General features: G+C 35.5%; 1 protein-coding gene across 2 annotated transcripts in view; it reads left to right on the plus strand.

Annotated features, from left to right (window-relative positions):
* Nucleotides 1–14,317, plus strand: part of CPNE8 (copine 8) — an 82,802-nt gene that overhangs the window by 46,162 nt on the left and 22,323 nt on the right. For both annotated transcript variants that reach the window (XM_015851701.2, XM_015851712.2), the window contains 3 exons: nucleotides 2,036–2,077; nucleotides 7,646–7,721; nucleotides 12,572–12,625. In XM_015851701.2, coding sequence (XP_015707187.1) covers nucleotides 2,036–2,077; nucleotides 7,646–7,721; nucleotides 12,572–12,625 — 172 coding nt within the window. The remainder of the gene's footprint in view (nucleotides 1–2,035; nucleotides 2,078–7,645; nucleotides 7,722–12,571; nucleotides 12,626–14,317) is intronic.

Consider the following 14,317-nt stretch of genomic DNA (forward strand, 5'->3'; position numbering starts at 1 on the left):
AGTAAAGCTATTGTAATCTGTTACCATGAAGGCAAGCCTTTTGGGAAGCAAATCAAGTTATGATTTACTAGCTAATACCGAGATATAAACAGAAACCATTGCTTGTACTGGTCTGTGCTTCACTTGACTAAGTCCAAGTAGTTAAGACTGAAGAAGTAGGAGAGTAAGAAGTGCTTATATTCACTAGAATGCTTGCATAGTAATAAAGTTCTGTTATGAACCACTTACTAAAAACTGAAAGGTCAAAAGCTAATTCATATTTTTTGCTAGGGAAATGGGACTTTTTTTTTTTTTTATCAATCTTTTTGAGAATTTCCATTCTTAGCATTTCATATTGGATCACAGTTACTTTATTCTGTCTGTCATGCATTTCCAGTACTCGGTATCATCTCGCTTCAAATTTAAGGAAAAAGGGTTCTCCTGCATTCCTAATACTGTCCTAGAGAAATACTTGTTACAGTTATTATCATTTGTGTTTCTTTTTTCAATTAGATGGGAAAAGTTGCATTGATTTCATAATAAATGTGTTCTAGTCAGGTATATTTTTTACCTTGTATGTGGATTTATATGCGTAATGCAAAGCAAAGTAATGCTCATGTTGCTAGTCTCTGTACACTGCAGTGTTTATCATATAAATTAAAAGTCTTTTATAATAATGCTATAAAAGAGATGCATTAAATGCAATACTAAAACAACTCCAGCATTCTGAAAGGGAATTTAAAAATATAATGGCATGCCTCAGATTGTTGTGCAACTACTTTCCCATTTTGATCATGTTTTCAATTCTTTCTACATAATGTGCTCTGTGAATGCCTTACAAACAAATTACTCAATGGAACTTTACAGTCCTCCCTATAATAATCATATTTGACACCAGGAAATATACTTTAGGTATCAAATTCAAATTAGTATTGGCTGATGATTCAGCAAAAGCATCCAAAGTTTGTTTCTGTTGTTTGCTTTTTTAAATATGAAAACTTTTCCTTCCAAAGGTGAGGATTAGTTTCCTACGATCAGCTTGGTTTCTTTCAGATAGTGATAGTTTCATAGATCAGATTATGGTACTCTCAGTTATGTGAAAGGTGTTGAAAAGTGAGAGTAATGTAATTGGTTAGAATATATGCCACACTAAACATCTGTTCTAGTTTTAGGTAGAGTAATTTCTCTGCAGCTAATGCAACTGAGTGAACTCTGTTCCTGTACCCACCCATGCCCTCATGATGCTGCAATTTCCTCTTTGGTCAGATAACCAAGCAGCATCTTCCTCTGTTGTGGAATAAGAGTGAGCTCACAGGTTGAAAGCACAACAGATTTCTTTTGTCATCAGCCACATATAGAGCCTTTGCCAAATCTTGGGTGAATCACACAGTTTCCATTTTTCACTATTGCAGAATGTTTAGCAGAGATTAATGCCATACAGAATTGAAGTTTTCTTTTATTCTAGTGTTGTTACTTTCTTTTAACAACCAAAATGTATGGAGCAGAATTGTAGAAGTTTGCTTTATTTGGTAATGTACTGTTTTTAACCTGCTCTATGCTATCAAAGAGTTTGTGTTATGTAATGACCTGCTTGAGTTCTCTTCTCAAAAGAAGACCTTCTCAAATATAGGCATATTTTTTGTTTATTCATTTATTTCTGGAAGGCGTCACTACCTCACATTAGATATCCCTTTCCCACATAGCAGCATACACCAATAGCTGTCACAATGAGTCTCATTTCATAAACCTTCTTTAAAAGGTTGATAGCACTTTAAGGTTTAAAAAATCAATTAAAAACACGAACAACAACAACAGAACCCCCAGATATAGTTGTTCCGTTAGCTTTCACTGCATTTTACTATTAATTTATGAATTTATATTGAGTAACCTGAGTGACTTGCTGTCTTCTTCACAATAAGAAATGACTGGAGAATTTCATCTTCTAGCTTTGGCATAGCTGAGGTATCATGTTGCACTTAAATATAAGTATTAAATGCATATTTTGTACATTTGAATATGAATTTTAATAGTTTAATAATTTTCTCACATTTTTTAGGACAATTAAAGTAGAGGTGTATGATTGGGATAGAGATGGAAGGTAAGACATAATTTCTATTGTTTTCTATTTATTTTTCAAAGTTGCTCTATTACAGTTCTGTTGTTTTGCAATCGAGATAAGTGCTGATACACCAACATATTTCAAACATGAGGTTCATACCTGGAACAAGATGGAATGTTTTGTGAATCTCCTTAGGGCTAATGTTACTGTATACATATGAAATGAGGGGGGGGGGGTAGAGGGGGAGGGTTGTATTTGGTGTGTTTTTGGTTTAGTGGTTTTTTTTGTTTTTTTTCTTAAGTTAAAAGGGTTTTAAATATCATCAAGAGGAGGATGGTGGAATAAATAGATGTGGATTTTCTGTAGCTAATTTAAAATTGGGCACTATGTAATTGTTCACCCTTACTGACTTTACTTAGCATGCCCTCTTTATGGTCAGACTGAGTTGAGTCCTCTTCTTTAAAAAATGCTTGAGTTTCTGTCTTCATGCTTTGGAGAGAAAGTTTATTTATAAATCATGGTTCTAGCACTTGCATGTAATACAAAAATACGCTGATCTCTTTCTCAGTTGACCTGCCTTAATAGTTTCTTATTATTTTATATTTTTAAAATATATGAATATGCAGTTACATTTGAGTAATTAAGAGTATATTATTTATTATATGATGTCTCTAATATTACTAAAGTTATTTGTTTCTAGTTTTTCTGTGGCCAGAATAGATCTTGCATTAGTAATAGGGAAATTTACCCTGTGCTGTCATTCCTTTCTTTGCTGACTAGTTTCAGGTTACACCTTTCTCTTTTTTATTTCATCATGAAATCTGTTGATTTATAAGCATTCTTAACGCATACTTATGATCTGCAATTATCACCCAGTAGAAAAAATTCATCCTTCTTGATTAGATAATTCCTGGAGAGACAGAAAAAAACATATTAATTGCTTATAGCGTAAGCAGTTAAAAATATGATTAAAATTATTAGAAAAAAAGTTGCTGCATCACCATAAAGATTTAATTACATTAACATCCTCTAGTTTATACTTAAATTTGCCTTATCTTAAAAATGTGACATACTTTCAATTTGCAGGCAAGATAGAATATTTTGTGAAAATATTCTGAAAATGAAAAATTAGGCAATATTTCCCAGTTAATAAAAAAGAAGGATCTTATTTTATTAATCTTTGTTAAACCCCGTGTGCTGACTCACTTCCTTCAAAATCTGAATCTGAAATATGATTAAAAGAAAGGAAGAAATCTGACCAATAATAATTGTATAGATGTGATTTTGAGTGCAGATGTCACCAGGCTGTGGAATTCAGGCCATCATTAGCCTTTGCTGTCCCAGACACTGAAAGATTGTCTGCTTTTGCTTACGTCTCATTCTGAATACCTGTTAAATGAGTATCTAAAGGAAAAAAAAGAAAAAAAAAGGTGAAGAATATTACTTACATGTATTCCTTCTTACTCTAACTGTATGGTTTTTTGCCTCTTGTTTTCCACCTTATTTAAATTTAGAAGCACACAAAGCACTGACTTCTTACACGTTCAATTCCTCGAAGATGAGACAGCACTCATCTCATGTAACTTCAGACAATTTGAAAATCAAGCTGCTAGATTGAGCTAATCATTTAAGCTATTTCAGTATCAAACCAAGGAAAATGGTATTCTGCATTCTGATTGAATCTGTCTCAATAGAAAGAAATTGTCATTTGGTGACGCTTATGACTTACTAGTGATCATAGCAAGAGCATTCATTTTTAATTTGACTTGGAGTTAGCAAAATGGATCTGAAGTGAGTCCTATTCAGACTGGCTTAATTTGTCTATCAAGGTTTTGTACAATGCCACTGTTAAACAGATTACATTAATTTTCCTTTCTCTTGAAATCTTGGTTAATTATCAGTTGATACAGTAGCTGATTACCTCCCTGGACTGCCTGTTTGTGCTCCAGAGATGTGCAGTCCTGGAAGAACAACCTTTGAAAGATCATCAGGGAGCCTGCTAGGGAGCATAGCAAATTACACTGAATGTTGCAGGTTGTTCTGCAGTCAGTAAAACAACATTACCGTACATATGCTTGATTTGTGATTTAGTGTTCTTTTGTTCAACAGCCTTGAGTTATAGATTTTTTTTCTTAACTGGACCATCTTAACATGAACATTAATTGTTTAGAAGTTTTGCTTCTTTTTATGTATTTTAGGTGAGCTTACATTTCTAACTTAAATAATTTGTTTTTCCATGGTTTTAATCAAGCAGTGCAAAAAGGTTTGATATGGGTAGTTAACTGCACTGGATTCTTCTTTTATATTTCATGCACCTCCAACAGAAATATTGGCTTGGTGCTATTTGCAGTGCTGAGTTCTGGCGTCATTTATTTCCGAAGATATTTGGAAGATTCTGTATCAGGATATGTGGCACTGATATAAATCCATGGCATAAAAACTGGAGTACTGAAGTAGTCTAATGGATGTAGAATGCAACTAATAGTTCAATAAACAAATGAATAAATAAATAAATAGATCTGCAGATAATTCTTTTATTTTCCTTCACTTGAAGAAATCATCTGAGAGGGAATAATTCAACTGTTCACAATTTCTGGTTAAGGAGTTTAATAGTGTAGGTGTGCATTTCTTGAAGTGTCATTATTTTATCAAGAAAGACGTTCTCATAAACTCTAGCACTGGAGCAGCTCAATTTTACATATGCAAAGTTTGAGGAAGAAACCAGGGATTTGAGGTGCAACCACAGATTGCTCTTCACTGAAATATATGTAAGAATTTAGTGGGCTTATCTGCTTTATCTGATTTACAGCCTGTGTGAACACAGATGAAGGATATCAGCAATACTCGGGTGTTTGTATTTCTTTCTGAAGGCTTTTTCCTTAACTTCAGAGAAATTGTTACCTTGTGGTGCAAAAGCCATTCCACAACCTTGGCTTTTACAGTCTGTTATACAGAATAAAATGTTTGTTTGTTTGCTTGTTTCTCAAAATATAAAACAATAAGTAGCACCATGATAAACTGGGGGCTCCAAAACAAGCATTGGAGAATCTAACGACAGCAAGGGGTAAAAATTTGTCTGAGAATCTGAAGACTGCAAGAGAGGCTGTAAATTTCATATCCCGGCTGCTTTCCTCTTTCTTCTTGTCCTCCATCTCTGACCTCTTTCTCCAGCTGCTTAGTTGATTTTTAAATTGTTGGACTTCTCATCTTTCCCAATGATATATTTTAGGGGTGATGATTGACATTTTCTCTATTGTTTGTTTTTTTTTCCTTTAGATTATTTAAAAAAAAAAAAAAAAAAAAGAAAAAGAAAGAAAAACAACAAAGCTAATGACATTTCTGAAAGTGATTTTCAGCACTTCAAAGCACAGTACCAGAAGTGGCACTTTTAGTGAGTTGGGATTCAAGTGATTGTTTGACGTACTGAGAGTCTCTGATTCACAGTTCTGACATGCAGTTCATGGACAGAAGTGTCTAAGTCTAGGAATGGTTGGTGTTAGGAGCCAAAGGTCTATCAAAGACAACTCCTTCTGGTTCTCTGTTCAGACACTAATAAGGAAATCTATAGGGTGATGTGCAATCATGAATGTTTGGAAGGATTGATGTTATATTTTTCTAAATGAGTTATACTTCCAGCAAAGGCAAATGTCCAGCAGTCACTCATCTTTCAGAGCCAGTCTATTGAATGGCATGCATCCATTTCAATAGGGACTGCTCATGTCTAAGCTGATGGTCTTTTAAATGCAGAGAGCTGGGAGACTGATTATTTATGTCCACACCTTTTTAATAAGATTACTTAGAGGAATTAAATCTTTCTGGCTCAGTTCTTACCAGTCCATGTATGTTGCCACAAGGAAAAGGAAGCATTCCAGTGTCTTTCGGAATTATGGAAATAGTTACTTTTAAGCAGTACAAATTTCAAAGTAATTTTCCTAGAGAAAAACCCTATCTGAAATTGCTTATCCTCTCCTATGGCATATTCATATGTAGTCAATGAGCAGTTGCTTAATTTTCTGCTTTAAAAAAAAAAAAAAAAACAGATGACTTGAAAATTAACAGTTGTTATTAGAAATTGTTATAAAAGGTAAAAATTCATCTTTTAACAAGGTGCATGTTTTTTCCAAAACTGTGGTGACTCAAAATTAAATGTATTTTATGTGCCGCGGTCTCTATAGCTCTCAAGTTCTATTGCTGGTATGCTGCCTTCTTTTATTCCCCTGGTACAGCAGTTGTCGCAATCCAGGGAGTGTTTAGAAAAAGGAGACAATATCTTTAAAATGTGTTCCTTAAGAAAAGTCTTTGTCTGTCTCAGAAGCAATTTTCCAGTTTCCAGGTGGAAGGCGGTTGTTTCTCAACTCTGAATCAGAGTAGTCGGTAATAGGTTCACTATATAGTATTTCTCAAGCCTTCTTTGGGATGCTTTACTTGACTCACCGGCATTGCTGTGACGACTGAACCTTTTAATTGCATGGCTTACAGATATTTTTGAATTCCTGCTGGTTTCAGATAGGGAGATTTTAACTTTGTGTTTGTTTTGTTGTTTTGTTATTAATAAAGTAAGAAATTTCATGTTGCTTTGGATTGTTTCTATTTTTCCTTTCCTTGCACTTCTCAGGAATTTCTAACTTTGCTTTTATTGGAAACAGCTTAATTGGAAATGCATTGTAATTCTTAAAAGCAAGTTTTACAAGCAATAAAATCATAAAACTGACATTCTATTCTCATTCATGCTTGAAGGAAAGATTAAAAAAATGGTTATTATCGTATCTCACTGGTTGGGAAAGCAGAGTGTAGAGGAGGTACGGTGCTTTGCTTGGGAAGAACTGTGAAAACAGGGGGAGTGAGGATCAGGAGGGAGTGGGAGTTGGATCAGCAGTGAGAAAAGTTTAGCTGGCAAGGCCAGAGATGGGCGCAGAAGGTCTCATGACACCTGGAAGTTGTGTAGCAGGCTGCTAGGCAGTCAGCTCTGTGCTTGCTGCCCATTCCAGATGTTTCATTCACTCCCATCTGGCAGCCATGTGGTTTCTCTGGTCCTGCTCCCTGACCTCAGAAGCCATTCACAGTGGAGCATCATCCAGTGCTTTCCCTCTGTCCACCCTGCCCATAGTGGTTACTTTGCAGTGTGATCTCCCCTGACTAAGAGCTGACAAAGCAGTTTTTAAAATGTGAGTGACAGAGCATGGAAATGTGGAATTTATTCTTAGAACAGAAGTAGTATTCAGAAAGGAAAAGCTTGTAGCCACTAATTCAGTGTTAGAGCAAGATGCCAGTGGTGATCCAGTGAGAAAGTAGTGATAATATTTTATAACCCTTTCTGTTTTAAATTCTTCCGTGATCTGCCTCACATGTAAACAATTTACAACTTAGCCTTCATTGTGTAGTTAGGCTAAGCAGAAGCTATCAGAAAGATTTAACCTGATAAATCAAGTCTTCATTGTTATCGCTACAGACACAGCAAAATGAAAATAGATTTTTTTAAGCAGATTCATGTTTTGCTGTTGCTGCTTTCTTGAGTGTTTGTTCATACTGGTTGTGCTTCTCTTTTTTACAAATATGTGTACTAGATGTTTAAAGTAGTAATACTGTCTCTTCGATTTGCTTATACAGTCATGATTTCATTGGAGAATTCACAACAAGTTACAGGGAGTTATCAAGAGGGCAGTCTCAGTTCAACGTGTATGAGGTAGGTGTTCTGAGTCTTATTTGTTCACCTTCAGAAAATAAGTGAAAAAACTTCCAGTGTTCATGGTAAACTGGTTAAATCTGCACAGTGCTTGTCAAAATTAAAACTTTGGAATTAGTTCACATTTCTCCTTTTTGAAGAGCAGAAAATCTGAAAGTGTTGCTCCATAAATGCATTTAAGAGCTAGTAGGTATGTGTGCATGTATATATGCACTGGGTGACAAGAGAACTTCAGACGCAGATGGCTGGGTTGTTAGACATAATCTGGAGCAACTACTGGGTTGTAAACCATTTCTGTGTATGCAATTTGTCATTTATTTCTTTATTTACCAACCATAACACATGTTGTTTGTTGGATGCTAGTTTCTCTTGCCTAAATAAACAACAATTCCTACTTCAGATGCAGAGACATGTGTTTGGCCTCTGGTGCAGATGTGAGAATTTTTAGAGATTTTATGCTAGGATTACAAACAACAGTGAATTTACCTTCTTTCTTTGTTTGCTGTTGCCTTTTGTCAGTTACCATCTTTGCTTAAAAATACACTTCTTATTTGCAGTTTGGGATTAATTTATCCACCAGCTGTTGGGATTGTTAGGCAGTCAATTCAAGTACTTCTAACTGCTGTATGACTTTCCCTTATATTGTAGGCAAATGTAGGCCACATCTACAGTCACTGTCTTCTCAGGGCCCCATTGCTGAAATTGTACAGGTTTGTGTATCTCAAAGCTGGTAAATCTCTGATTTAACACTTCTTTCCTAATTATGTCTGAGATTACTAAGATTTGGAAAACAGAATAGATTTTTTCTCCTTACCATTTTTGTCTAGCCAGTTCTGTGAAAGCTTTTCAGCATCCTCCATTTCACATAAGCTTATAGACAAAGTGGACGGATTGTGCCCAATGCTTTCTGTAAACTGAAGTGCTGAATTTGAAGGTTTTCTTCTGTAGGCCTTTCATAGACTGACTTTTAGAGATTTGCAATGAACATTCTTTTTAATTTTATGCTCGCTGTTTGTTCTCTTCCTTGGTCAGTTCTATTCTCATTCCTTCTGTCTTTCATTTATGAATATAAGCATTTGTACAACACAAGAAAACTGTTCACAGTCTGTGCTTTGTTTATTGCTCCATGGTGGGTATATATTGGGGAAAGAGGAACATCAGAAAGTGCTGAGTGTGCTTTCATGACATGGAGTCACAAAGGACCCAACGAACAGTGTTTAAGGTTGACATTTTTATGTGCATTCTTTTTTTCAGTTTCCAGGTGTATCTTTCTGCTAATTTTTCAACATATCATTTATGAAGATTAACTGATGATAAAATAGGAGTTTTTCATAGCTTATAAATACTGCTAACCACAAGAACGGTCCATTCTCTTTTTTTAGTTTAGTTGTTTTCCTTTCATAGAGGCTGCAGTCTCCTCTCTCATGAACTTAGAAGATGTTTATATCAACTGAGTAATGAACGTAACTCAGAAAGATGCCCTGAATTCCATCTGGCAGAATTCCTGGGGGAAATACAGGAAAGGCAACCATGCATCCTCCTGGAAATTGCCTTTATTTTGTCTCAATTTGTGGAGCCTTGATCATTTGGATCAACCTTGACTCAATATATTGCTGTCACCACACTGCAGTAATGCATCCCCTTCCTGGGTCTGTTTACCAGCAGGATTATTCTTATTAAAAACAGTCTTCTAATGGAAAATGTTGTTGAGAATTCCCATTCTCTAAAAGAGTTGTGGTGTCATGAAATGAGTCAGCAAACCCTAGTCCACGGAAACCATGTATAGGAACTGAATTAAAAATAAGTAAGTTATTTTTTTCCACTTACGTTTCTGTTGTTTTGGAAGTGCCTGAAAGTATTTGTCTTCTTGTTTCTGGAGTTCTTTCCTGACTGAGATATGTGACCTTGTGTGTGATCCTTTTCTTGGTATTTCTTCAGTGCCTATATCCTTGGCCTCCATTTGTTACCAAAAGCCAAGCTTTTGATCTTCTCAGGAGGAAGCAGTATCTAAAGCTCCCTAGCATCAATATCACAGGTCATAGGTGCCATTCAGAAAACAGAAATACTGTTTTTCAACCAAATCTCCTTTAGTGTAGTCTTAATACTGAGCATCTCCTCTTTCAATTACGTTGCCTTCAAATTAAAATACAGGTAATTCAGGCACTTCTGTGTGATGCCACATGATGACTTGTGGGGTCAAATGCGCTGTTGTTGCTTTTAGAATGGTTCCACAATGAGCTGCCTCAAAGACTGTTCTCTTGTTCTCTCTTTGTCCATTCTGATAGCAGAGGCTTTTCCTGCATTTAGACTCTCATGCATCCACACTGGTGAAACTCATGAGTCTGTAAGATTTTCTTGAACTCAGTCTTAATCCCATGATGAAAACTTTCTCATTTCTGTTTCACCCAAGAGTGCTTTAGAAGTAAAACAAATCTAATTGAATCATAGTCTTACTAATAGACTTCTTAATTTCAAGAACTCTTCTGTCCCTCAGCATGAGTACTTGAGACTTTCCAGGTTTTAAGTACACTTTTTGAAAGATTTAGGTTAGCTTCTCCATTTACACCGTGAGTTACAACATCTTTAGGTTTGCTTCCTTAGTGTGTCTCAAAATTAAAATGTGTTATTTCTTCTCTGTGAAAAGATAGCTTTGCTAATAATGAGAAGGCAAACCTATGCCACTATAGGCTGGCTGTTTTTTACTCTTTTGTTGTTGTTTTCTGTGTGGAATGCAGATCTTTGCTATTCTTTAAGCCATCCTTTGGTCTTGGTCTGCTGCCATTAAACCAGTATTTTGTAATGTACCATATTCCTTAAAATGCTGACATGATGGTTTGTGCAAGCGCTAATGCAAAGTAGGGAAGGAGTGTGCTCCAGTTATGTTCTGCACTTTTATTTTGAAGACGAGCACTGATGCTGCTGTGTGAAACAGGACAAAGATAACTTACAGCCATGTTTTTCTTATTTAGATCCAGAATCTACCCTATAGAGTGACTGTAATTTGCAGCAGCTTTCTACAGTGTCACAGTGCAGAGTACTGTGTGCAGTGAAACTGTCCTTTCTTATTGTATCACTGACATGACTCCTACCCTACCAGGAATGTTCTGTCATAACTTCTTACAGTGATTTTGTAGTTACTTAAATACAATGTCAATATCTTATTCCCAGCATTAGCATACATTTTCTGAACAGCCAGTGTTTCCCTCCCCATATGACAATCCTCTGTGCTTTCCCACTGCTTCCACATGATCAGTCTGTGCAATATCAGAACAAAGGAGACTGAACAAATTCTTTTTAATTGTGTTACAGCTAGACTGCCCCAAGGCAGATAGAGAAATTTTTGTTTGAGTGTTTTTGAATTAGAAACATTGATATAACAAGCTCTCTTCAATAGACTTTTTTTTTTAAACACATAAGAGCTCAAGTAGCTTCCTTGGTTATTGCAGGAGTATAAAGCTTTTGGAGGCCTTTTTACATTTACCTGAAATTTGAGCAAAACCTACACATTGTTGTTACTATGATAGTACCTGGAATTGTGAGAGAGAGAGAGAAGCTGTGATTTAATTGACATTTGATCCCTAGAAGATACCTTGTTTCCCATGACATTTCATTCCAAGTGCTAGTGCATTTCCCAGCAATTCCTAAGGTGCCCATTGTCAGGTTATGTGAAACAGAAGATTCTTATGAATCTTCTTTTGGGCACTTAGCAGCATATTTCTTGTCTGTAGTCATTAACTCAGGCCAGTTTGGGAAGATCTTCAATGACAGTTGTCTCTTTCTGATCTGCATTTCAGAGCTGTTGTGTGCTGTGAAATGAATGCAGTTTTTGAATGTGATTTCATTTTGGTTGGGGGTGAATTTTTGGAAGATGGTTTGCTCTGTTTCCCATTTTCTGGAATTACTGTTGCAATGTTTTATAGCAGTTAAGTCGCTGAGATTTCAGTTGGGAATGTTTGCATTCATTCATGGAACATCTGTGCATAGTTTACAGTAGAACTTGGCAGTAAGATGAATTTGAGTTTTCCTGGTCATATAGGAGACGGCTGATCAACATAATTAGCAAAATAATGTTTTGCTTCCAGTCCTGTGTGCAGTAATAAATAGGAGTACTTTTTTTTTATGTGCACTTAGTGAAACCGTCTGAGACTTACCTTCAGGTACTGAGAAGGGAAACAACCTTTTTTTAGATGTCTGCAGAGGGAGTTTGTGTGAATGTAGGTTCAAGATATTTGAGAGAATGATTTAATACTTTGTAGTCCAGTTCTCTGAAGATTCTTGTGCCCTGAGAGTGTTTGCCATCTGGTTGATGGTCTATGCCAGATTTCATGAAATAACAAGCTAGTTTTGAGACTCTATGACCTTGGCCTTTCTTTCATTGTAATTGCCATACCTGCCATTGCACCAAATACAAAAACTAGGAGTAGGATAACTCCTGTTTTTCATAGGTAATACTATGAAGATGGGAGCAGATTAATTGAAGAGGTGCACTGTTAGACAAAGAAGTGATGGCCCAGAACACTGGAACACTGGAATCAGGAGTACAGAAAAATGCAGAATTTTGTGTAGATTCAAATCCACTGTGAACTCAGATGTAATGAACGCTCTCGCCTTTGTTGTTTCAGTCCCTTATTTATTGAATATGAGTAACAACACTGCCTTACCTAGCACTGTGAAAATAAATCACTGGTTTTGAAATCTGTGTATATCCCAGCTTTGAGGTGCATAAGTAGAAAGCACGCTGAATTAATTTAGATGCTACGGATTCTGTTTTGTGCATTGAAAATATCTTAACAATTATCTTTGTGTTTGCTAAAATGATTGTGCGTTAATTCTTTTGTCTGTGTTTCTAGGTAATAAATCCAAAGAAAAAGGGAAAAAAGAAGAAATATGTTAACTCTGGAACAGTAAGTAGATATAATTTATAATATTACTGTATGCTTTTCTCTTGAAATACAGAACAGTTGACGTGACATATAACAGAGCTGAAATAGAACCATCTGTGAAAGCTACAATAATAAACTACTTACTGTACTACAGCATTTATTTTCTGATGTTTCTGTTGTTATTTTTCTAAGTTGATAGAAGTTGTTTTCAAGTGTGCTCTTAAGTTGCCAATGGTCTTAAAAATGAGTTATACCAATCTGGAGGCAGATTCTTGAAATTATTTGATTGGACACTGTTCGATTTTGTCTGAAACATATTTTCAAAAGTCAATTTTATGTTTAAATTTAACCACTCACCTAGCATCAATAAAAGCTGCTAAGTCATACCTTTCATGCTAAAACAGGAGGAGTCATAAATTTTTATTACCAACAGCTTTTTGTAAATTTTCCTTGAAAATTCTGTTAAGGCTATTTTGGGAAGAGAATATTATGTCCTTTTGTTCATATTCTGCTATGAAACATTTGTTAGCAACGCAAATAATTCCCTTCAGCGTTTTCTCATCTTCTGTGTTCTGGCACCCATGATACTCAGATCATCTATGAGAAAATGAAGATAAATGTTGAAGAGCTGTATATTGAAAAATCAAAACAGGTTTTAGATATATTCTTTTGAAAACACATCCAGCATGGTGGGTATTTTTGCTCATGGGAAGTTCCAGTGAAGTCAGGAGGACTACTTTCACTTTGAACTTGTATGGCTTTGAAGAAACGATTTGTCAGACTCTCATTCTTGTATAAGTCTGTTCATCAGTAGGGAAACTATCACTTATTTTGTACTTCTGTGTTAAAACATAAAAAGTAGTTTGTGAAAATTTACCTTGCAAGATCTGATTAATTCATTATTTATTTATTTATTGCTTATTAAAGTGTTAGAATAAAAAGTTCTTTCAGGCTTTCTGTACATGAAAGAACATTTTTTACTCATGTTTAGGCAGACAGAATCAACTGTGGGTTTTGTATTTTTTGCCTGAAATTAACAGAAAATCAACAAGTGGTTTGGTATTGGTAAATTTCTTACCTCTTTTCTTCTTTACTAGTGTTTTTTGTAATTGCTTTTATATTGATTCCTTTTTGTCCCATTTGCCCTGCTATGTGCAGGCTTCCTTTAAGCTTCTGCGAATAGTCGCTTTCCTGTATGTTTACCTGCAGTTTTGTTTTTACTTCTTTCTGTCCTTCATCCAAGATATTTGGTGTCCCAACAGATTTCTCCATTTCCAAATAATCTAAGACCATCATTCTCACTAATGGAAAGTTGCCATCTGAGGAAAAGTTAGCAAAGTGGGTGCTGGTCATTGATTGCTATCTCACTGCTGTTTTAAAGAAATACACTGACAGAGTAGCTGTTTCCATTCATTACTACTTAGGAGGTCATTTTAAGTTCAGGAATATGGATGACATAATTTGCAAATAAACCAAAAGTAATATGGAGTGAATCTGTATGAAAATCTTGACTACCAAATCTTTTCCACTTGAGTTAAAACTTCTGTAACTTGAGTGCTCAAAATGCCACACTTTAAGCTGCTGCTTACGTTTAGGACTACCAAAATTCCTGAGTGATCAGAACGGATAGTGAAGAAATTTCTCATCTCCTCATTTTTCTATGTGTTCCACTTTAAGTATTTTTCTGTATTCGTACATATGTGTGTTTATCAA

Source organism: Coturnix japonica, chromosome 1, assembly GCF_001577835.2.
Source record: "Coturnix japonica isolate 7356 chromosome 1, Coturnix japonica 2.1, whole genome shotgun sequence".
Classification (NCBI taxonomy): domain Eukaryota; kingdom Metazoa; phylum Chordata; class Aves; order Galliformes; family Phasianidae; genus Coturnix; species Coturnix japonica.